A 21,658-nucleotide genomic window follows, 5' to 3' on the forward strand; every position below is an offset into this window, starting at 1 on the left:
TTAAGGAAAGTAAGAGAAGCCCAACTTGAAGGAATGCAATGAGTCCATTAAATGTTCATTAGTGAAGGGACTTTTTCGGCCCGACCTTTTTAAGTGGGTCTATGAGTGGGCCTGGCTGTATTTAGATCGCAGAAGGCTTCTTCTACCACAGTTTAGCCTTCAGATAAACAAAAAATTACAGGCTAATTGATTTATATTAGAAAATTAACTGAGTTGGATAACCGAGGATTTTTTAACTGGCTATGTAAGGATCTATAGTTCTTTAATAAACCTCTTCCATTATATTAGTATATAATTAGTATATAATTTGTGTGCATTCGGAAAAGAAATCAAAATTGACGAATTAATTAGTAAACAGTCAACAGGTAATTAAAAGGCGCCCAGACCAGTCCACACGAGTCCACTTTGCAATTTGCATCCAACCCTAAATCTCATCCGACAGCATGCACACACATGTTCCTATGTTTCTTTTGCCCTTTTTCACTTTTTTTTTTTTAATAAAATTACTTCGTGCCTTCTTCTCATTGGGAGAATCCAAATCGGATACATTTGCTTGGAATCCAAGCATTCAAACGAGCTCCTTTTTAACTCCAAACGGCCAACCAATCATTTCAAGAGTGTAGACTGTAGACACGCACCTTTCGAAGTCCCACGATAACCCGAATTGAAGAACTCGGATCTCAATTTCTAGCACCACCCGAATGCAGATCCGATTCGAACCCCACAGGCTAGAGGTTAAACTGCTCCGCGGCGCATTCGTATAACGTAGTCCCCTCTCCTTTCCCTGGAAATCCAAACCGTCCGGTAACTGGGCATTCATCGTCTGATTCAGTTCGTCCTCGCGGTGTAGTTTACCCCAGTCGAGGAGGGAAGGTGAATACTTACGTAGTTACGTTAAGCGCACCGCGAATCCCGACCACATGTTCCACACTTATTGGTGCAACTAAAAGTTACGTATCTCACGCAGTCAGTGCTAACGTGGCTCCCCGTAAAAATTGGAAACCCCGGCCTGGGTCCCACATTTCATTAGAAGAGGTACCGCTTGGTGCCCTATTTCGTGGGTGCATCTGTGTACCAAATCTAGTCTCCTAGGGTTTACGAAGCCCCGTGCGGCGCAAGTTTTACCCTCGACCCATCACAGTGCCCACGAGCGGTCGATCTAGTCTTCTTCAAATAAACCCACCGATATAAATCGTCCGATTGACGTCTATGGTTGAATCCAATGGTTAGGATCGGCTAACTCGCACGACGGGGCACGACCAGAGGCGGTCGACTGCTGTGTAGAGTTCGACCGCGAGTGTCTAACGTAAGCCGGGTGGACAACGCTGGTTTCCTTTCACCCCCCCAAAGCTCATCCGCTTCTTTTTATTCGCTTCTATTCTCACCCGCTCCTCTCCTCCTCACCACGCCCTCTTACCCCCTGAGAGCAGTCGAGCTTAATAGGTTTTCTTCTAGTCTCCAAGCTTCCACGGCCTCCATCCATGGCTGACCGGAACAATGCCGATTCCCGCCGCCACCTAGCCGTGGAGACGCCGCCGCCGCAGCTCTCCAAAGGTTGCTTCTCCATCTGCTCCTCGTAGCAGATCTTGCTCTACGAGTCCATGATGGGATAGGAAATCCTAGATTTCTCTTCGAGGTCTTCTGAAATGGAATCCTGTGCCGATTTAAGCACCATTGCTTTTGATCGGTGCTGGCGGTTCTCTTTTTAGGGGTTTTGACGTTTTTCGTTCGTTCTCTTACGTTGCTTCATGAGTTCATCAGTTTGGGTATGCCTTTTCCTCTTAAAGAAGCGATTCTGATATAAATCCAGTAAATTTGTGCGATGTCGAGCTTTCTAGGGCGAAATCTCTTGGTGGATCACTGTAGGACAAGTTTCATTATTTCCTTTTATTTTTTTATGCAAAGTTCCACCGTTTCGTTTTCAGTAGCTAGTTCACCTGTTCTCGGATAACTCGAGTATTTAAACCGCAGTTTTGGTACTCATTCCGGTGAAATTTGAAGTGCCTACTATATTATTCTCGTCACTCAGCTGTCTTGGATGATTTATCATATTGTGGTTTCATCACTGTGTTATATACATGAAAGATTTCTCCAAAGAAACTTCACGAAGAATTATTTGACATCTTTTTCGTCTCTGTAGGGGAAAAAGAGAAGAGCTTCAACTATTTATTGATTCGTTTCCTACTATATAGCTTTTCTCATGATCCTTTTTGATCTTTGCAGACATGCAAGGACCTGATAAGCATTTTCCTCTTTCTCCTCAATGGCTTCTGCCAAAACCTGGAGAAAATAAGCTTGGGACAGCATCTAGGGTAAATTAGTTTTTCTTTTCTTCTTGTTGAAATTCTTTCTTTGCAAGGGATAATTAAGACAGAAAGTAGTATATCCACTCATGATTGTATTATACACATTGCAGTGTGTTCAATCCCATTTTAGAATGTCTGGTTTTTTATGCCTTGTTGAGGGTTTTATGTTTTTTATTGCACTTTCTATGGCTCTGCAGGATCTCAGTCCGTATGGTGCCGGTTCAGCTGCTTCAAAGGCTGCAAGCAATGGTGAAGACCTTAGTACTGGAAAAAGAAGGGGTGTTTTCAGGCCATCCATGCATGATGGTGAGTCTGGACGTCGTGATCACTGGCGTGATGAAGAAAGGGAACCAAATTCTGCTATTCGTCGAGATCGTTGGAGGGAGGTAGACAAGGAACTTGGCGATATGCGCAGGACAGAACGATGGTCGGACAATTCCTCTAAGCATTCTGGCGAAGCTCGCCGAGCCCCACCTGAACGATGGAGTGATTCTGGTAACAAGGAAGGTAATTATGATCATCGTGAGAGCAAATGGAACACTCGCTGGGGACCTGATGATAAAGAGGCTGGAAATTGGAGTGATAAGTTGGCCGAATCTGGTAGAGAGAGGGATGGTTTTCGTGACAAAGGATTGCCTCATTTTACTAGTCACGAGAAGGACATAAATAATCATGAAAAAGATACAGAGAAAGAGGAAACTTATTCTCGCTCATGGAGGTCCAACTTTTCTTTAAGCCGTGGCAGGGGAGACCCTTCTCATCATCCATCTCAGTCACCAAATAGACCATCAGCTATGTTTAGCTATGGTAGAGGAAGATCAGAAAATGATAATTCTGTTTTTTCTAATCCTCGTGGGAAGTTCAACTCTAGTAACGGCTCTGCAAATAGTGGTTCTTCACGTCCATATCACTTGGTTTCTGTTTCTGACAAGTCTGATGGTGCATCTGGAGATGCCTATACCCTTAGATATAGTAGGATGAAATTGTTAGATTTATACAGGTTGACTGATATTAAGAATCTAAGGATATCTTTAGATGGGTTTACTGAAGTTCCTTCTCTGACACAAGCAGAGGCATTGGAACCTTTGGCATTTTCTGCTCCTGGTCTTGAAGAATCGGTAACTACTTATTTTGTTTTTTGGAGTAATATGTCATATAAGGTTGTGTGGTTCTTATGCTTCTGTTGTATTGGCAGGGTATTTTGAAAGGTATTGACAAAGGGGATATTATAAGCAGTGGGGTGCCTCAGGTTTCGAAAGATGGCTCTGCCGGAAGGAACACATTGGATGCAATTCCATCTAAACAAGTTAAATTAGGCATGACAAAATTTCTGATTTTATTCCATCATGGTTTGTGATTACTCCATATCATGAATTGCTTGGTTCCTTTTATTCAGGGAATAGAGAAGATCGGCCAACTGCCACGGATGATTATACGGATGACAAGACTGACAAATTCAGAGGTACTCATTTCAGGTTTTTTCCCATAATATATCATGGATCTGAACCAAAGTTTAAATCAAATCTGAAGCAGCATTTGATTCAGGTTAAAACATTGAATACTGAAGTGGTTTCCTTTTCCAGAATCCCTACTAGATATTTGTTTATATGCATGGGCATAAACTTTTCTTTCTCCAATGATCATACAACACAGTCTCTCTTGATTAAGTCCCACATCCATTTCTTGTTGTACTTCAGTTTGACATTGGAATTTCTTTACATTGAATATGTTGAATCAACAAAACATTTGCTTCTGAAAATATCTTTGAAAGGGTACAGCTTTAACCATTCGCTCCACCATGACATCCTATTCACAGACCTAATTACCAAAAGGAGAACGTAAGAAAAATATCCTTTTGGGCTCCTATTCTTTTTTGTTTTTTCAATTCATTTGGGAATTGTATCAGACATGCTATTAATTTTCTTTCACTACATTGTTTGGGACCTACAACACTGAGATACTATAGCAACTGATTTACTCCAGTTTTGCTGTTCATCTTCTAATGGGTTTTCCTTTTGTCCCTCTTAGATTCTAGTTATGTTAGTGTATTTTTTCTAATATTCCATTTTTTCTGGATCTCTTTGCAAATTTACTAGGCATTCTTGAAAAGGCTGATGAAGCAAACAATGGAGAAGTGTCTAGGATGGAAAATTCTGTTTCACGTTATGTTGGCCCACGGAGATCTCAATCGGTTAGTGATGGTACACATGGACCATCCCATGATCGCAACGACTTTTCTATAGAATCGGAGCATAAGAATAGAGCATCAATTGCCTCATCTTTCTATAAAGATGAAGCTTACTGGCAAAAGAATGATGGATTAGCTTCTCATCCAGGACTTAAAAATGATCCCGTAATTAGAAGGGAATTATCTGAAAACTTGGACCGAGAAAGCAAAGCCAATATTATTCTCGGTCAGGATGATACTTATAGTTCTGGACAGACTCATCCTTCTCCAGAAGAGCTTTCTTTATATTACAAAGACCCACAAGGTCAAATTCAAGGTCCTTTTTCTGGCAGTGATTTAATCGGATGGTTCGAAGCTGGATATTTTGGTATTGACTTGCAAGTCCGTCTTGCAAATGCTCCAGCTGAAGCTCATTTCTCTTTACTTGGGGATGTTATGCCACACCTACGAGCGAAGGCAAGGCCTCCACCTGGGTTTGGTGCAGCCAAGGAGAGTGATGTGTCAGATTCTTCACTTGCTGGAAAATTTGGTACTCCCAGCAGTATTCATGCAGGTCTGGGTGATATTAATATTCTCAAAAACGTGCCAAGAAGCAGGCATGACACTGCAACTGAAGCACAAACCCGGTTTCTAGAGTCACTAATGTCTGCTAACATGAGCAGTTCTCCACTTGCAAATATTTCGAGTTCTGGAGGTTGGTTAATTTATTACAACATATATAATTTTTGCAAACATAATTTAGTCTACATCTTGTTGATTAAGTAGTGGATTGTTGAAAATAAAATTTATATGATATTTGTGTAGTTACTGTTGTTGTCTTAGTAGCACAATCTAGGTTTTTACTGAAACAGAGCCATAGTTTTTTTTTCTTTTTTCTTGTGGCTTTTTTCACCCAAAAAAAAAACAATCTAGGTTTCACAAATATGTTTTCTGACACATTTTTTAATGTAGGTATGCAAGAATATGATGGAAGTAGTTCTGGCAATATTTCCTCAGTGGGTAGTGAGAGTGTAAATGATGTAAATTACCTCTTGGCCCAGAAAAGATTGTTGGAGAGGCAGCAATCTTTACCGAACCCTCTACCTTATTGGTCAGGAAGAGATGTTCCCATGGCACCAAAGATTGATTTAGTCTCTGATTCTTCTGCACTAAAATCTAAGCTGCTTCCTCAGATGGGAGACTCTTCTCATCAAGTTCTTCAATCTCCCGACTTGTTATCCATCCTGCATTCTTCAGCAGATAAATCTCAATTGCTGGCTGCTAAATCTGGAGTACCCATGTGGTCAAACATTCCGGAAGCTGGAAATCTTAATAGTATCATACATAGTGGAATGGGGGTCTCTCAAGATGTGATGAACATGCATCATAATCTGCATATTTCTCCGCAGGTCGGGGTTGATGTTCAACAGCAAAGACTGCTTCCACATAACCGGCCACCTTTGTCTCATTTAGACCCTCAATTTGTTGATCTTTCTTCTGGCATGTTTCATCCTGAGGAGTTGTTTCCTGAGATATCTCAAGATCCACAGTTGTTGAGTTTATTGCAACAGCAATATGCGCTATCACAACTGCAGTTGCATGCGCAGGCACCTATCTCCCCACAACTCTCTCTCATGGATAAGATCTTACTGCTCAAGCAGCAGCAGCAGCAACAAGAGCAGCAGCAGTTATTGTTGCAGCAGCAACAGCAACAAGAGCAGCAACAGTTATTGCTGCTGCAGCAGCAACATTTGCTTTCCCAGGTCCTATCTGCTCGCTCTTCTAATCAAAACTTTGTTGACCCTTCTTACGCGCAAATTCATGCTGTTGTTCCACCAGGCAATCTCTCCCCTGATATTCTTGGGCTTCAGAGATTGCATGAGGCTCGTCAAACTAATCAGCAGATGCCTGTCTGCAACCTGCATGATGGACAGCTACCTAATCATCTAAATGTAAATTTGCAAGGTACTCAAAATATCAGTTGTCCCGTAAGCTCAGGAGCTCCGGCTCTTGATATGCCCCATCAGATCTTTGACCATGCATCTTCAAAAGTATGGGATGCTTCTCTTTCACAAGAGGTTGAAATTATTAAAAATGCTGACAGTACTGCAACAATAGCAAGGACTGAAAATTTGCCTCTGGCAAAATCTGGAGAGAGTCACGAGCAGGAGTATATTATTCCAGAGAACACTAAGAAAGGGTTGGATAAAGGTGAAATAGAACACAAGGATTATAAGATGTCTCATGCTAGTGAAACCATTCTACCATTTGGTTCTGAAGGTGTTGACATTCTTGAATCTTTGGAGGACAGTCCAAGACCTGATCTTCTGTCTTGCGCATCTGATCAGATTGAGAATTTGAAGATTTCTTCTGAAAACATCCCAGATCACTGCCTTGTGGATTCATTTTCAGTGAAGCAATTGAAAAAGGTAGAAACACAGGAAATAAAGAAAGCTTCAGAGAAAAAGTCTAAGAAACAAAAAACCTCGAAGGTGAAGTCAGCTTCGGATGTTGCCAAAGTAGCATCAAAGACAATTTCCTGCCATCCATCAAAACTAGATTTTGAAGTTGAGGATTCAGATGCTGGTGGAGCTAAATCAAGCGTGCAGAATGATACAGAGGGGTCTTTGCTTGGGGCACCATTGGGAGGAGATGAGAACTCTCTTACATCTAGTGCCAACCATCTGGAAAGATCTGAGCTATTATCTTCCAAAAATCCTTTATCAAAAGAATCAGATATTGTTGAAAAAGAAAAAGAACAAGGAAAAATTGGTAGCTTATTCAATGCGCAGGCTACTTCTACTCATCGTGCATGGAAATCTGCATCAGACCTCAGACCTAAGTCACTGCTAGAAATTCAAGCCGAAGAACAGTTAAGGGCTCAGAGGGAAGCAATGTCTTGTGAGATTGCAAAAACTGTTGCTCCAGCAAGTATTGCATCAACTGTTCCATGGAGTGATTTAGTGGCCAATTCAGAGCGTAAATTCAGTGTGGATGTCACTCAAGGTGCAACAATGGCATCTTCTGGTACTGAGACCTCAGGAAGTACTTTGAGTTCAAAGAGCAAGAAGAGTCCTTTACATGATTTATTGGCAGAAGAAGTCCTGGCCAAGTTGAATGAAGTTGATAAAGATCTTGCTGGTAATGATAAAGATGCTCCTTTTCCTCCACTGAGTGGCACCCAAACTGAATCATTAGGCCTTGGTGATGATGACTTCATTGAGGCTAAGGACTCCAAGAAGAACCGCAAAAAGGCATCAAAGTCCAAAAATGCTGGTGCCAAGGCTCCAAGCCCAGTTGGTTCACTTGATCTCTGTTCTCCACTCCCTCCTGAAAAGAACAAATCTACTCATCAGGTACAACAAGAGAATGAAACTCTACCTGCTCCTCCTAATGGCCCATCATTGGGGGATTTTGTTCCTTGGAAGGGTGATCATTTAAACCCTGTACCTTCTCCAGTATGGTCTACTGACTCTGCTAAACTTCAGAAACCCATGTCTTTAAGAGAAATTCAGAGGGAACAAGGAAAGAAATCATCTGTCCAGCAGCAGATTCCAATTCCATCTCCTATGAAATTGCAACCAAACCGTGGAAATCGTGGAACTGGTTCCTGGCAGGTTTCTGGGTCATCTCCATCTAAGGGTGCATCTCCTATCCAAACCAATTCACATATATCTGCACAGTCAAAATCCAGATCTGAAGATGATTTATTCTGGGGTCCTCTCCAGCCATCCAAGCAGGAACCAAAGCAGTATGTCATTTGCCTTAGCTTTCTGAGTTTGTTATTACTATTCATCAATTGGATGTAGGGCTGTCAAAATAATTGAGCCAGCTTGAGCTTGACTCACTAGGGGTCGATCAAGCTCGGCTTGAAATTGGCCCGATTCAAGTTTGATTAGCCGAGCATGAACCATGCTCAAAATTAATTTCGAGCCAAGCCTGATCATGAGCCCAATTGGATCAAGTGTTGATAAGGCTCAAAATTAATAATATCTTAATTAAATATTATTTAGGATACAGTACATATAATTAATACAAACCTTTACATCAAGATCTAAAGGCTCATAAGATTAACTACTCTAGGGCTATATTTTTTATCCATGTTATGACTGCAATAGGAGGAAATATCGATCTAGGTGTAGATTTAATCATTATTTGTTACTTATTAGTTTAGGTTTTTGTTATCTCTGTTATTTGCATTCAAATTGTTTAACTAAACCTAATTTAAGTTTGATTCAAGCTTGATCCAGGCTCGATTTTGGTTTGAATTGGATTGGCTTGAATGTGCAATATAATTGATTGGCTTATTTAGACTCGAGCTCGCAATTGACTCAAATTAAAATAAAATCAACCCAATCTTGATTCTAAATTCATACAGCAAATTAATTTCAAATCAAGCTTGATTAGAGCCTGGCTCGCTTACACCTTAATTGGATGTATGAGTTACTTTTGGTATCCCTGTAACAAGTAAACTTGAGTTCCATAATGATGAAGATGCTTAAACTTGAGGCGTTTGATCTTTTTGCTCGTAACCAGGTCAGATGGAACATCCATGTTGAATCAGAGTGGATGGGGGACCAAGGGCACCCCTGTCAAGGGAACACTGCCAGGTGCATCGAGTCGTCAGAAGTCCCTTGGTAGCAAGTTGCCTCCTTCCCCACCTAGTGCTGTCATGTCGATTGTGAAAAGCAGGAAAGATGCAACAAGCAAACAGTCAGGTAAAACTTATGAATGTGGACTCTCTCCTCTGCATTATAACAGTTAGTTAATTACTTCGTGTTTCTAAGACCTTATGTTTACAGAGGCAATGGACTTCAGGGAATGGTGTGAGAGTGAGTGGACCAAGCTCACTGGAACAACTGGTATTGAATTTATCCTACCTACTCAGAATTGATGTTAGCTATCTGTTCTTTGCCCTTTTATCTCATGATGCGTGATGGATCCCTTATGATCATTTGTATTGTTTTAATTGTCTTAGATACAAGTTTCTTGGAATTCTGCATCAAACAGCAAACTCAAGAAGCTGAAATGCTTTTGAGAGAGAACCTTGGTTCATTGGATCGCAACCACACATTCATTGATAAATTCCTCAATTATAAGGAGTTCTTATCATCTGATATCATAGAAATGGCCTTTAAAGCTCACAAGCCCCGCCCCAGTAATGGGGATGTCACAGGGCTTGGAAGCCTAGGGACTGGAGCCAACAGAGACATTGATGCTGAGATGGAAGCTGGACAAGATGGAGCAGCCAAAGCGGGTGGAGTGAAGAAAAAAGTCAAGAAGGGGAAGAAGGTGAGTCCATCAGTCCTAGGGTTTAATGTGGTCAGCAACCGAATAATGATGGGTGAAATCCAGGGCATCGAAGATTAGGCTGTGTTACAGCATGAGTGTATATACATTATCTTGATAACCATCTGTAAATTTTTGACCTGTTTTGGTTTCATTTTCTTTTCTCCTGGGGCACTTTATGTCCCTGAAAGAACCCTCTATAGAGCAGTAGTTGCAGCAGCAGAGTTATCAGCTCAAGCAGTTTTGTGGAACTGATGGCAGCCTTATGCTTATCCTCAGAGAAGGCATCATCAATCTTTCTTCCCTTTTGATTTATATCTGACTGGCCTCCTTTTGTCTTTGTATATTCTTATCTGCAAAATGTTAGCTAAAAGTGTCCCCGCTTGTTTAAGACTTGGTTCTTGTTCCCCTTTATATAGATTGTCATGATAAATTTAGCAAACCCTATTATCATTGAGAACTGGGAAGTGGGAACATTCGACTTCAAGACCCACTGATGCAGGAGCCCATGAGGAGAGAGGATGGGATCTCCAGTACAAGTTGCATGGCAGCTAAATTGGATGAAAGGTTTTAACGTTATTGGGTTACAAAACGACTACGATACCTTCTCTCTATAGCGTCACTGTGAATGTGCTTGCAATTATGTCATGCAAGGCTGAGGCGATAGCTTATTTTTTTCGGTATTAAAGTTTTATGAATTTATGATCCACACCATTCTTTCGTTTAGAGTTTAGGGTAATATACCCTTTTCACGAGTTGCACAATAACTTTGCAATTATGATGAACAAGAACAGGTTCCAATTTGGTTCTTAATATTGCACTCCAAGAGGAAGCCTCGCTGCCAGTTATACGGAGCAAAATATAAAAGAGTAATATTGCGTCGTTTGTGCATATACTCTGTGATCACACACTGAAAATAAAGAAAGAAATCCCAACTTTAGTCTTTACATTTAGAAGAACTGGTATAATTGAGCTCCCTTCGCTTCTCGATTTTACTCCGATGAGAGCTGAACACTCCTTGCGCATTCCCTCGTTCAGTTTTCTAGTCCCTGTAATGAGTTACGAAACCAAGAAGTCACACTTCCACGTCAAATATCACTATCTCAATTGTAATTTGATAGGCTGAGAGATCTCTATCTCTGTGATCACATCTGTGCTTGTTGCAACTCCAAAGTTCTTATTGTTGTCATCCGTAATGCTTTCAAGTATGCATATCGGTATTGGTAGAACTAATAATGATATGTATGTCGCTAATGAAATGGTATTCAGATGATTAAAAAGGCTCCTGTTGAAACCCCATTAAGCTTCTCACTACTCTCTCAATAATAAAAGAAATAATAAAAAAAGAATTATAATGATGATATGCATATGATGTAGTAGGTTAACAGCATATCCAGCAAAGTGAAAAGGAGAGTTGAGAAGAAGCTTGTTTACCTCTTGACATCCACCAAAGTGCTCACGTAGGGTATGAAATCCGCGCAGTACTCCGGCACGTGACCTTCGCCGAGCTCCCTCAGCTTCCTCCCGTTCAGGTCCCTCACGACGACACGTGTATCCTGCCACATCAGCACCTCGGCCTTCCCCTGCGACCTCAGCGCCGGCCTCTCCGTTACCCCCTTGAAATCCCCGACCCTTCTCCAACACCTCCCCGCCTCGTCCTCGAGCACGTACACCTCCACGTCCGATTCCCTCGTGCACGTGACAGATGCCCTCCCGGTCATCTCCCCCAGCTCCCACCACGTCTCCCCCTCGACCCCGTCCGGCAACCCGTCCAAGAACCGCCACGTGTCGGCCGCCGGATGATAGCCAAGAACGAGCCCTATCGTCGTCCTCCAGTATGCCCACCCGCAGGCGGCGACGCCGGAGACGCCGACGACCTCCTCGGCGGGGCAGATCTCGGTACCGACCTTCCACGCCCACGTGGCGGACGAGAAGGACTCGAAGCAGTACGCGCCGTCGATGATCGGGGAGGCGACGACGACGTGGTATTCGGCGTTGAAGTTGTAGACCAACGGCTCGTCGAAGACGACGGCGACGACGGAGCCGTTGCCGTGCTCGATCGCCGGCTGCGGCAGAAGGGTCCACGTGGTTGTGGTGGGGTTCACTACGTAGTAGTCCAAACTTTCTTGACCGCGGCAGCAGAGGAGGCCGCGCGTCGAGGACTTGATGACGACAGGCTCGGGGAGGAAGGAGAGGTTGGGGTTGGGTATCGAGTGGTAGGGATCGAACGGTGAGTATCTGAGGGAGTTATCGGGGAGGTGGAAGAAGAGGCCGGAAACGGAACGGGGTTGGAGGGAGTGGGAGTAGGCTAGGAACGGGCCCGAGATCCAGTGGTTCCACTCCGGGGATACGGAACGGAAACGGAGGAGGATCTTGGCCGGGAGGCGAGGAAAGACGAGGCAGCGTATTTTCAAGAAATCCTCCCGCTTCTTGGCTCCGAGATCAAGGATCTCGCCGGTGTCAGCGAGCTCGTCGAAGCGGTCGTCGTCCTCCTCCGTACCCGTTTCGGAATCCGAGGGGGAGGAGGCGGCGGGGCCAATGCCGAAGATATCCTCCTCGGCCGCGGCGACGACCAAGTCAGTCATTGGCATCATTGACTTTGTTCTCACGGCTCTCTGTGTCTCGGTCTTGGCTTCGCCTTTCTTATGGTCTTCGTATCTGTTGTGGCACGTATGTATATATATATATATATAACAACGGGTCCTGGAGTCATTTCATCTTAGACTTTCGTTCAAGATCCGACCCGGTAAGCTTCTTTTTTTATTTTATTTGTATGGAAGACTAAATCAACTCGTTGGTTGTTGTTATCTTGTTGCGGCCTTGTGGACTTGTGGTTGTGTGGGGTATTAAATCGAGTTTTTGATTCATTAGATTAGACTTTCTCCAAAATTAAGTTAAATATCCGTCTAGCTACCTCGTCAAAATAATAATTAGAATAGATAACTATCCATTATTGCCTCTTTCTATATATTACACTTCTATACTTGCTAATTTCCAACACATTCCAATATCATCCGTATTTACTAATCTCAATCTAATTATGATCACCAAAACTACTACAAAATGAGTGAAGCAAAGGAGAAGGGGTATAATTGCAACACCATGATCATTCTACGGAAAACCACATTTTAATGTATGTAATGACTAACGATATATTTACTCCTTACACTGCATCAGAGCAGAATGGACGGTCGTCGTTTATTCTACGGTCTTGACCACTGGGGCGAGGGTATTGATGTGCGCCACGTACTCCATGATGCTCGGATCAGGGCCAACGCATCCAATTGCCCGCGTCCGCTGGCCCGCGAAGTCCACCGCGATCACGCTCCCGCCCGCCCAGAGAGCGGCTTCGAGTTTCGCACACTGGAATCTCAACGGCCAGGGACGGTAGCGGATCACGATGCCCTCCTCGTCGCCGCCGAAGGGACCCACGGAAGCGAAGCCCACCTGGGTCCACTCATCCCCCCGGCCGAGCTCGTAGGCCATGACCGCAGACTCCGTCGCAGCCACGCAGCACAGTGCGCCGGCGGCGGCGCCGAGCTCCCACTTCATATCCGCCGCCATCGGAGGACACGTCATCACCCGGGCCCGATCCGCCGGGGGATCGTACCCCACGACCGTCCCGATCGCCGTCCTCCAGTACGCCGCGCCGCCGGCGGATATGCCGGAGAGGGCGATGAGCCCCTCCGCCGGCGCCACCGCATCGGAGACCCACCATTGTCCAGTGGCCGAAGAGAATGTCTGGAACCCGTACACCCCCGATCCAGTACAAGACTCGACGGCGCACACGAGCGCGAAATCGGACCGGAAGTTGTACGCCGAGGGCTCGAAGATTAGGGCTAACGGCGGGTTCGGACCCGGATAGTTGGGCGGAGTTGGGATCCGAACCCAATCCGACGTGGCGGGGTTGCAGACGAAGTAGGCGTTGGTGGTCCACGCGAAGCAGCAGATGAGGCCGTTGGATGAACAACGGACGGAGATGGGCCTATCGGGGAGGAAGGAGAGGGCAGGATGGGGAATATCGTCGGCTTTGGGGTCGAAAGATAAAAAGGTGAGGCCAGGGGTAAAAGTGTCATTTCCTGCGAAGACGCCGGAGAGCCGGTAAAGGTGGGTGCGGGAGTGGGTGTGGGCGAAGAGAGCGGAGGAGATCACCTGACGCCAGGAAGGGTGAACGGAAAGGAAACGGAAGAGGGAGGCGGGGGGGAGGTAGAGGAGGACGTGGTCCCGGACGACGTCGGCGAGGGGCTTGTTGATCGCGGCGATGATGTTAGCGATCCGACCGCGGAGCCGGTTGAGGGAAGCCCATCGGAGCCTCTGCTGGAAGGAGTTGCGCGCGTCCTCCTCGTTGGGATTCTCGACGGCGGCAGCCGCTTGGTTACCGTAGGCGTCGGACATCATACAAGTCTTCTTCGTCTTCGCGTGGATTGAGATCAAGTCAACGGAGGGGTCTCCTATACGCTGCTAAGTGCTAACAATATACAAAAACAAATAAGCAAGTTTCCCATTCACTCCTCCCTCTCTATACGCAAGTTTCTAATCCTCTGCAATTTAATTATAAAATAATTATAAATTATGTAATAAAACTCTGTAAATATAACTCTGAACTATCTCTGGATCATTGGACTGAATAAGTTATCAAATTTTTTAGAATTATTTACTTGCTTATATTTTAAACTAATTTATCTTTCTACTCTCATCCTTATTATTTTTAGCAAATATTTAGATATTGTTAAAAATTAATTCACACTATGTCTTAATAATGATGAAATGAGCCTTCAAAAATATAAATATGATATTTACATTATTAAAACGTATCACAAATAGACAATTATAATTTCTAATATAATTTGTTTAGAAGGTGCTTGATTGTCCATAAAAAATAAAGAATAAGAGTGATGAAATTGATTTTATGATTATTATATTATATTTAGTGTATCATAGGCAATGAAACTGTATTCTACTTATATAAGAATATTATATTGTCATGTGATGGTTAAATAATTTCAAGTGAATTTATATTAATTTGCATGTTCACTAATATATGTAATTAAATTGTGAGCCTCTATCAAAACATTTTCACCTTATATATATTATAAGATATTAGTGAAGAAAAGAGAATTTTGAGGAGCCAAAAAAAAAAATAGTGTATATATTAGTAGTCTAATTCCTTAATCAATAAGCAAGACAAGAAGGAAACGAGAAAGAAATTGTTGTCCCAAAATGGGGGTAGTATCGGTCAATAAAATAATCAGAAAATAAAGCAGCAAGACTATTCTGCTAACGTATCTATTAAAACGAAAAGGCTACTGCAGTGTAACTTCCAGAAAATTAAAAATAAGGTGTTACCATCACACAAACTAATGCTATCAATATAATATATATATATATATATATATTATTATTATTATTATTTTTTTTTTTCAGACAGGATGCAGAACGACTGCATCAGAATGTTTTTCTGGTCTTGGCCACTGGAGCGAGGGTGTTGATGTGCGCCACGTAATCCATCTCGCTCGGATCCGCGTCCACGGATCCGATCCTCCGCATCCGCCGGCCCCGGAAGTCCACCGCCACCACGCTCCCGTCCACCCAGAGCGCCGCCTCCAGATTCGCGCCGTAGAATCTCAACGGCCAGGGGCGCTCGCGGATCACGATAACCCCCTCCTCCTCCTCTTCCTCCTCCTCTTCTTGCTCCTCCTCCCCACCGCTGGGCTCCACGGGAGCGAAGCCCACCTCCACCCACTCGTCCCCCCGGGCGAGCGCGTAGGCCGTGACGGCGAACTCCGTCGCCGCCACACAGGATAGGGCGCCGGCGGCGGCGCCCAGCTCCCACATCATCCCCGCATCCGCCGGGCACTGCAGCACCCGGGCCTGATCCTTCGCGGGGTCGTACTCCACCACCGTCCCGATCGCCGTCCTCCAGTACGCCGCGCCACCGGCGGAAACGCCGGAGCGGGCATCCAAACCCTCCACCGGAGCTGCCGCGACGGAGACCATCCAACGGCCGGTGGCCGACGAGAAGGTCTGGAAGCCGTATGCCCCCGATCCACCCGACATCTCGAAGGCGCACGCGAGGGTGAAATCGGATCGGAAGTTGTACGCCGAGGGCTCGAAGATCAGGGCTAGTGGCGGTTCCGGACCCGGGTCGTTGGGCGGAGCTGGGATCCGAACCCAATCCGACGTGGCGGGGTTGCAGATGAAGTAGGCGTTGGTGCGCCTCGCGAAGCAACAGAGGAGGCCGTTGGATGAGCAACGGACGGAGATGAGCCTATCGGGGAGGAAGGAGAGGGTAGGACGGGGAATAACGTCGACTCTGGGGTCGAAAGATAAAAAGGTGAGACGAGGGGCAGAAGTGTCATTTCCTGCGAAGACGCCGGAGAGCCGGGAAAGGTGGGTGCGGGAGTGGGTGTGGGCGAAGAGGGCGGAGGAGATCACCTGACGCCAGGAAGGGTGAACGGAAAGGAAACGGAAGAGGGAGGCGGGGGGGAGGTAGAGGAGGACGTGGTCGCGGACGACGTCAGCGAGGGGCTTGTTGATCGCCGCGATGATGTCGCCGGTCCGACCGCCGAGCCGGTCGCGGGAAGCCCATCGGAAGCGCTGTCGGAAGGACTTGCGCGCGTCCTCCTCATCGGGATTCTCGACGGCGGCAGCCGCTTGGTTCCCGGAGCCGTCGGACATCATACAAGTCTTCTTCGTCCGGTCTTCGCTTGATTTGAGAGTCAACGGAGGGGTCTCCTCTACGCTGCTAATCCTCCGCAGTTTCTCATTCTCTCCTCCCTCTCTCTATACGAAAGTTTGTAATCCTCCGCAATATTAACTAATAAGCATTTAGTAGAACGATATTAACTAATAAATTAACACACAATATATGCTGGCATACCCGTGTGCCAGCATATACTTACTACTTACCTGACATCGTTATCCTTAATATCTCTGTCTTTAATTATTTGGACAGTGAAAATCATGTACATAGCCTTTTAGTTCCTCTCGTATCTTGAACCGTATATTTATAGAATAACGAGTATGTATCCTTTGGTTATTAAAGAATTCTATCCTAATATCAATATGAATTAAGAGATAAGATATTTATATCGGATAAATCAATCTAATATTTGTGATAAATTAGACCTTTTAAGAGATAAAGCTTAATTTTGGTTTGAAGTCTTCGAAGTCTTGAAGGCCACAAGCCACAAGGTCATTGTATGAAACTTCCAGAAAGGCACAAGACTTGACTGGAGGAGACCTTGATATAGATAGCCAATTAATATTATGTTTAAGTGGAGGATTTTGTGACAAAGTATTTAGTATAGATTGTGTCTAACTGTCTAGATAACCTTAACAATAATCACATAAAAATTTGAGTCCCTGCCATCATTCTGATATGCTCCAATAGAAATCAAGCACTATATGCAAACATATATGATTCGCTTAGTTAGTTTTCAACTATTGTAAAATATACCCATTTAGGTCTTTAGGAGCAGCAAAAAGATGATCCAAATGGCAAGTAGCACTTTTGAATAACAAAATAAAACATTAAAATTTTTCACAAAGCATCTAAGATCCATCCAGCAAGAATGTATACATAACTCACATTGAATAAGCTATTTAGAGAATTTTGACATGCTTGGGTGAAGAAGCCTGCTATTTAGAGATCCTACATAGCTTCTTCCAAGCTATGGCATACATAAGTTTACAGTCTTGAGGATGCCATCTTTTTTAATACTCAAATGCCCATGTATGAAGCTAGTGTTGATCTTTAATTAGCTTTGAGTTCTTATTGCTTTCGCCGACAAGGTTATCTTCTCGATCCCTCTTTCTCCTATTCTGAAGAGAGAATTGTGTTGGCGGGCCACAGCCTTCCTTGTCAACATCAACTTCTTCACTTTCACTTTCTTCACTTTCTGCATCAACTTCACTTTCTGGGGCCTCATCCTACACAGGATCGCACCAGACAACAAAAGGTTAATTCCAATCGACTGATAAAATAATGGAGAATAAGAACTTGACTAAGAAGAAAATTTGACCTTCTCTAATCTAATGTGTAAAGCAGGCAAACGCACAACGGTATCCAAGTAAATAGAGATACACAACGACCAGAAAAATGAAACCAAATATTAAGTACAGAAGCATGTGCATGCATATGCACCCATGCAGAAAAAAGATGAAACGATGTAGAGACCAGTGATACAACAATATGATGATTAATGACTTGAGAATAGATGATCAAAGACTCGAGCATTCCAAAATATTTGAAAGTGAGAAACAAATACCCAACCTGACAGATCTTTCGTAGTGATCAAAAGAAAACATACCAAGCAAAATTGCAGCAGCACAAAAGTCTCGCAAATCCAATTTTTTAAGTTCAAAAGATGAATCCTTTACCACCAGTCAGCTCAATTAAGAGGTGCACCATCAATATAAGGAACAACTTATCTTCGTTCATGTGGTTTCTAAAACAGGGGGAGGATTAACCAAATATTGGTGTTTCATATTCATATATTTTCTTGCAGCATGTTGACATATTGTCAAGCTACCCAGTGCAACCCTCTTTCCCTAACCCTAGTCACGGTTGTAGAAGTGTGCGAAAAAAGAACTAAACAATAGATTGATTGAGCTGCAACAAGAAGTTCTTCATTCCTCCCGCGCTTAATCGTGAATATCAAGTACAATTGCTCCAAGTTATACGAGTTTTCACTCAAGGAATGCTAAGTCGACCTGATGTCTAGACAAAAACTCCTTGCTTTCTATGGCTGGTGGGTTTTTAACTTCAAAAATTATAAAGAATCTTGCAATGGCAAGAGCAAACACAAATGACAATGGCTATTTCTATTCTTATTTTTCAAGTCAGAGTATGAGACATGGATTCAATAAAGTTCTGACAAAACTAGAACCAATCATTATACAAAGATTTACAGCCATAAATGATATCAAGCTCAAAACTTTATAAACAGACAGAAGAAAATATGAACTCACCTCATCATCTTCTTCTTCTCCATCGCTCTCCTCTTCGATTTCACCGTTCTCGTCCTCATCCTCCTCATCATCATCGATCTCCTCCACATCCGATTCCTCCTCCTCTTCCTCATCCGAATCCAACCGCTCTTTTCCATCGGCGTCCATCTTATCCAGATACTTCAACGATGGAATCATCTCAAACATCTTTGACCTATAACCCTTAATCTTCGTCACGGGGCACTCGTATAGATCGAGCGACACAAGCCCTAGCTTCGCGAGTGGAGCAAGGTCATCAATCGCCTGAATCCGATTGTTGGATAAATCCAGGTCCCGTAGCTCGCCGAGACCCGCCTCGACGAGCTCTCCGAGCCCGCCGGCAATGCGGTTGTCGGACAGTACGAGCCGCCGGAGTTTGGGGAGGCGGGGGAACCCCTCCAGAGAGGAGAGCCGGACGTTGGCGAGGGAGAGGTGGTCTAGGGTTTGGAATCGCTCGAAGAGGGACGAAGAGGGGAGCCGGCCGTTGAGGGACTTCACGGCGCCGTCTAGGGTTAGTGTCCGAGGCGGAGAGCTCAACGAATGGGACTTGAGGGCCGCCGCCACGGCTTGCTCCCAAGAATCTGCCATGGCGAGAGGAGGTAGAAGGATAAACCCCAAACCCTAGAGGAAGAGAGCAGCTAAAACCCCCCTGGAGCGGCCTTTTTTTGCAAATTACGACGTGCCTTTGCAAATATTCCAAATATAAAACGATAGAAACCGCAGCATATGAAGCTTATGGGCCCAGCCCATATAAGGCCTAATTGGGATGGGCCCGGCTAAGACTAGCCCAAAATCTATGTCCAAGAGACGGATCTACTTCTAAGTACTAACAGTAGACTGTAGTATTAAAGATTTTCTTTTTAGAAAATTTACAGTAGACACCCTGTGTTATTAAAATTCATACCCGATCATATAAATATTTGTCTTTTAACCCCTGCATTTTACTTAAAATACCTTGCCGTTAATTTTTTTTAATTAAATAGTTAGTTAGTAGAGAAGTATAGATGTAAAACAAGCTTAATACTATAAAATAGCCTTGAATAATTTCTTTAGATTACTGTGAAAATAAATGGAGAATTTTATTTTCTTAAAGTAACTAAATATTCAGACAGTCAGGGTGTTCTGAGGGCGTTAAAAAGAAAATGTGATAATCAACTAATAAATATTTACATAGTAGTATGTGAATAATGATAGAAGTAAAATACAGGGAGGAGTTGATAAATTTCCCAGGATTTTTAAGGAAAGCAAAGGAAAAGGAGTAAAATTTTCTACTCGTCTACCCTTGGTAGATGATGACGACGACGACGATGATGAACTCTCTGCTCTCTAGTGCGACAAGTTGACATGAACAGCGCCGTTGTGGGGAAATCTACAAACTGGGCAAAGACGTACCACCGGACCGCACGCCGCACATACACACAGATGCCGACATGGCAATAACAACACCGACGGCTCATCTCCTCCACAATTCTTACAAACCTTCTTCTCCTCTCTCGGGCGACACGAATCCTCGCATCTCTGCTGCTCTCCGGCATTACTTTGAGCATCCATCACCTGTTCGAGATTAGTCCTCAGTGAGTTCGCCGTCGCCTCGCTGCTCTGCGCCAAGTCTCGCCATATCTGGTTCTCGACGCAGAGGCTCTGGATCCGCTCCTGGAGCGCCCAGTTGAGGTTAGCCATCTTCTCGATCTCTTCTTCTTTGGCTTTTAGCCTCTTCGCGGCGCCTTGCTCTATCGCCGCGAGCATTTGTCTCAGCAACCTTCGTCTCCGCTCCATCAACTCCGCCGTAACCTTGCCCATCTGCAATAAAATGCACGCATTCAACCACAAAGTCGCTTCTTTTAGGGAGTTTAATGCAGAAGATTACATGACAGAGGACGAGGCGATCAACGTCGAGCATCTGTTGCTGGAGGTGGGAGGAGAAGTCTTCACCGAGGAAGGAGAGCTTCCCTGGAAGCAACGCATCGGTGCCGGCTCCGTTAGGTTGGTTATCCGTCAAGTTGGCCATCTCTCTGCATGACAATAGGATGACAATAGAGGTTAGTGTGTGTGTGTATGTGTATATATATATTGGAATAGAATAAGAAGGGGTGTGATGTGGTTTTGATGCATGGTGTGTGTGAAAAAAGGCGCCTGCTTTTGTTGAGTTTGGAGGAGAAGAGGTGAAGATGGTGGGCTTCAACTGCCACTAAATTTGTGCTTTTTATGATGTTGTTTGCTGGTAGTTTGGTGGTACGTTTGTTGTTTTTAGGATTCAGTGCCGCAGATCCGCAAAAAATATATACAATGCGCGTGATCTATTTGGCAGACGCGCATCCAACAGTGCATCGGAACCGACCAGCACGAGTGACTTGGCAGGTATATCAACCTTTCCATAGTACCTTAGCTACCAAGATGAAAAAAATTTCAAAAGTTAAACCTACTAAAGGGTAGGTTTGCCAGGTACCATCATATGCTCCAAGTTCTGGAGTAAAGGCACTTCAAAAGTTTTTCAAAGCAATAATTCCTTGTCATTCTGAAAGTTAGTTGTGTAGGCAACTTGCCACCACTGCCATTGGAGGTTCCATCTCACATCCTTGCCATTTACATTTCTGTGAGCCGGAAACATGTTTTGCGTTGAGTTTAGAAATCTTTTTTAAATTGATTCAGTAACTAAATATCTTTTTATCTAATTAAATTCATTTTTTAAAAATTAAAACTAAAAAATAAAACTAACTAATTGAGTTCCCGACTTAGTCTTCTACTTACCCCCCGACTTTATACTAGCATTGCTTGGAATCCTTCCTAGTTGAACCTTTGGGCCCCAAAGATAGGTCCTCTGTCGTACTACATGTTGTAGAATTAAATACTCATTAATGTTATTGATGAATTGAAGAGCCAACAAGAACTCAAAACTAGAAACATC

The 21,658-nt window shown here is 44.0% G+C and overlaps 6 protein-coding genes across 7 annotated transcripts; 1 reads left to right on the top strand and 5 right to left on the bottom strand.

Moving 5' to 3' along the window:
• The first annotated feature begins 1,184 nt into the window (after positions 1–1,184).
• On the top strand, positions 1,185–10,066 carry LOC140758648 (protein ESSENTIAL FOR POTEXVIRUS ACCUMULATION 1-like). Of its 2 annotated transcripts, none has more exons than XM_073094888.1 (10): positions 1,185–1,554; positions 2,224–2,312; positions 2,504–3,424; positions 3,502–3,622; positions 3,703–3,768; positions 4,403–5,188; positions 5,446–8,224; positions 9,010–9,191; positions 9,276–9,335; positions 9,452–10,066. In XM_073094888.1, the coding sequence occupies exons 1-10, from the start codon at positions 1,482–1,484 to the stop codon at positions 9,841–9,843; spliced, it is 5,469 nt and encodes a 1,822-aa protein (XP_072950989.1). In that variant the 5' UTR covers positions 1,185–1,481; the 3' UTR covers positions 9,844–10,066. The 2 variants fall into 2 exon arrangements, with proteins under 2 accessions (XP_072950989.1, XP_072950990.1); XM_073094889.1 differs by lacking the exon at positions 1,185–1,554 and adding an exon at positions 1,594–1,766.
• Positions 10,067–10,543: 477 nt separating this feature from the next.
• Positions 10,544–12,504, bottom strand: LOC140759326 (F-box protein At5g49610-like). The gene is made up of 2 exons (XM_073095857.1): positions 11,197–12,504; positions 10,544–10,811 (listed from the first exon to the last, which is right to left on the bottom strand). The coding sequence occupies exons 1-2, from the start codon at positions 12,354–12,356 to the stop codon at positions 10,805–10,807; spliced, it is 1,167 nt and encodes a 388-aa protein (XP_072951958.1). The 5' UTR covers positions 12,357–12,504; the 3' UTR covers positions 10,544–10,804.
• A 229-nt stretch (positions 12,505–12,733) lies between these two features.
• Positions 12,734–14,271, bottom strand: LOC140759060 (uncharacterized). The gene has a single exon (XM_073095525.1). It carries the CDS (start codon positions 14,158–14,160, stop codon positions 12,961–12,963), a length of 1,200 nt encoding a protein of 399 aa, XP_072951626.1. The 5' UTR covers positions 14,161–14,271; the 3' UTR covers positions 12,734–12,960.
• Positions 14,272–15,123: 852 nt separating this feature from the next.
• Positions 15,124–16,697, bottom strand: LOC140759091 (uncharacterized). The gene has a single exon (XM_073095562.1). The coding sequence runs from the start codon at positions 16,441–16,443 to the stop codon at positions 15,208–15,210; it is 1,236 nt and encodes a 411-aa protein (XP_072951663.1). The 5' UTR covers positions 16,444–16,697; the 3' UTR covers positions 15,124–15,207.
• A 604-nt stretch (positions 16,698–17,301) lies between these two features.
• LOC140759122 (acidic leucine-rich nuclear phosphoprotein 32-related protein 1-like) lies at positions 17,302–19,414 on the bottom strand. The gene is made up of 2 exons (XM_073095598.1): positions 18,736–19,414; positions 17,302–17,694 (listed from the first exon to the last, which is right to left on the bottom strand). The coding sequence occupies exons 1-2, from the start codon at positions 19,339–19,341 to the stop codon at positions 17,506–17,508; spliced, it is 795 nt and encodes a 264-aa protein (XP_072951699.1). The 5' UTR covers positions 19,342–19,414; the 3' UTR covers positions 17,302–17,505.
• A 433-nt stretch (positions 19,415–19,847) lies between these two features.
• On the bottom strand, positions 19,848–20,976 carry LOC140759482 (probable BOI-related E3 ubiquitin-protein ligase 3). The gene is made up of 2 exons (XM_073096060.1): positions 20,621–20,976; positions 19,848–20,553 (listed from the first exon to the last, which is right to left on the bottom strand). The coding sequence occupies exons 1-2, from the start codon at positions 20,759–20,761 to the stop codon at positions 20,080–20,082; spliced, it is 615 nt and encodes a 204-aa protein (XP_072952161.1). The 5' UTR covers positions 20,762–20,976; the 3' UTR covers positions 19,848–20,079.
• Positions 20,977–21,658: the final 682 nt, after the last annotated feature.

The sequence above is a fragment of the Typha angustifolia genome, chromosome 4 (assembly GCF_048772165.1).
Source record: "Typha angustifolia cultivar Huaian chromosome 4, ASM4877216v1, whole genome shotgun sequence".
Lineage (NCBI taxonomy): Eukaryota > Viridiplantae > Streptophyta > Magnoliopsida > Poales > Typhaceae > Typha > Typha angustifolia.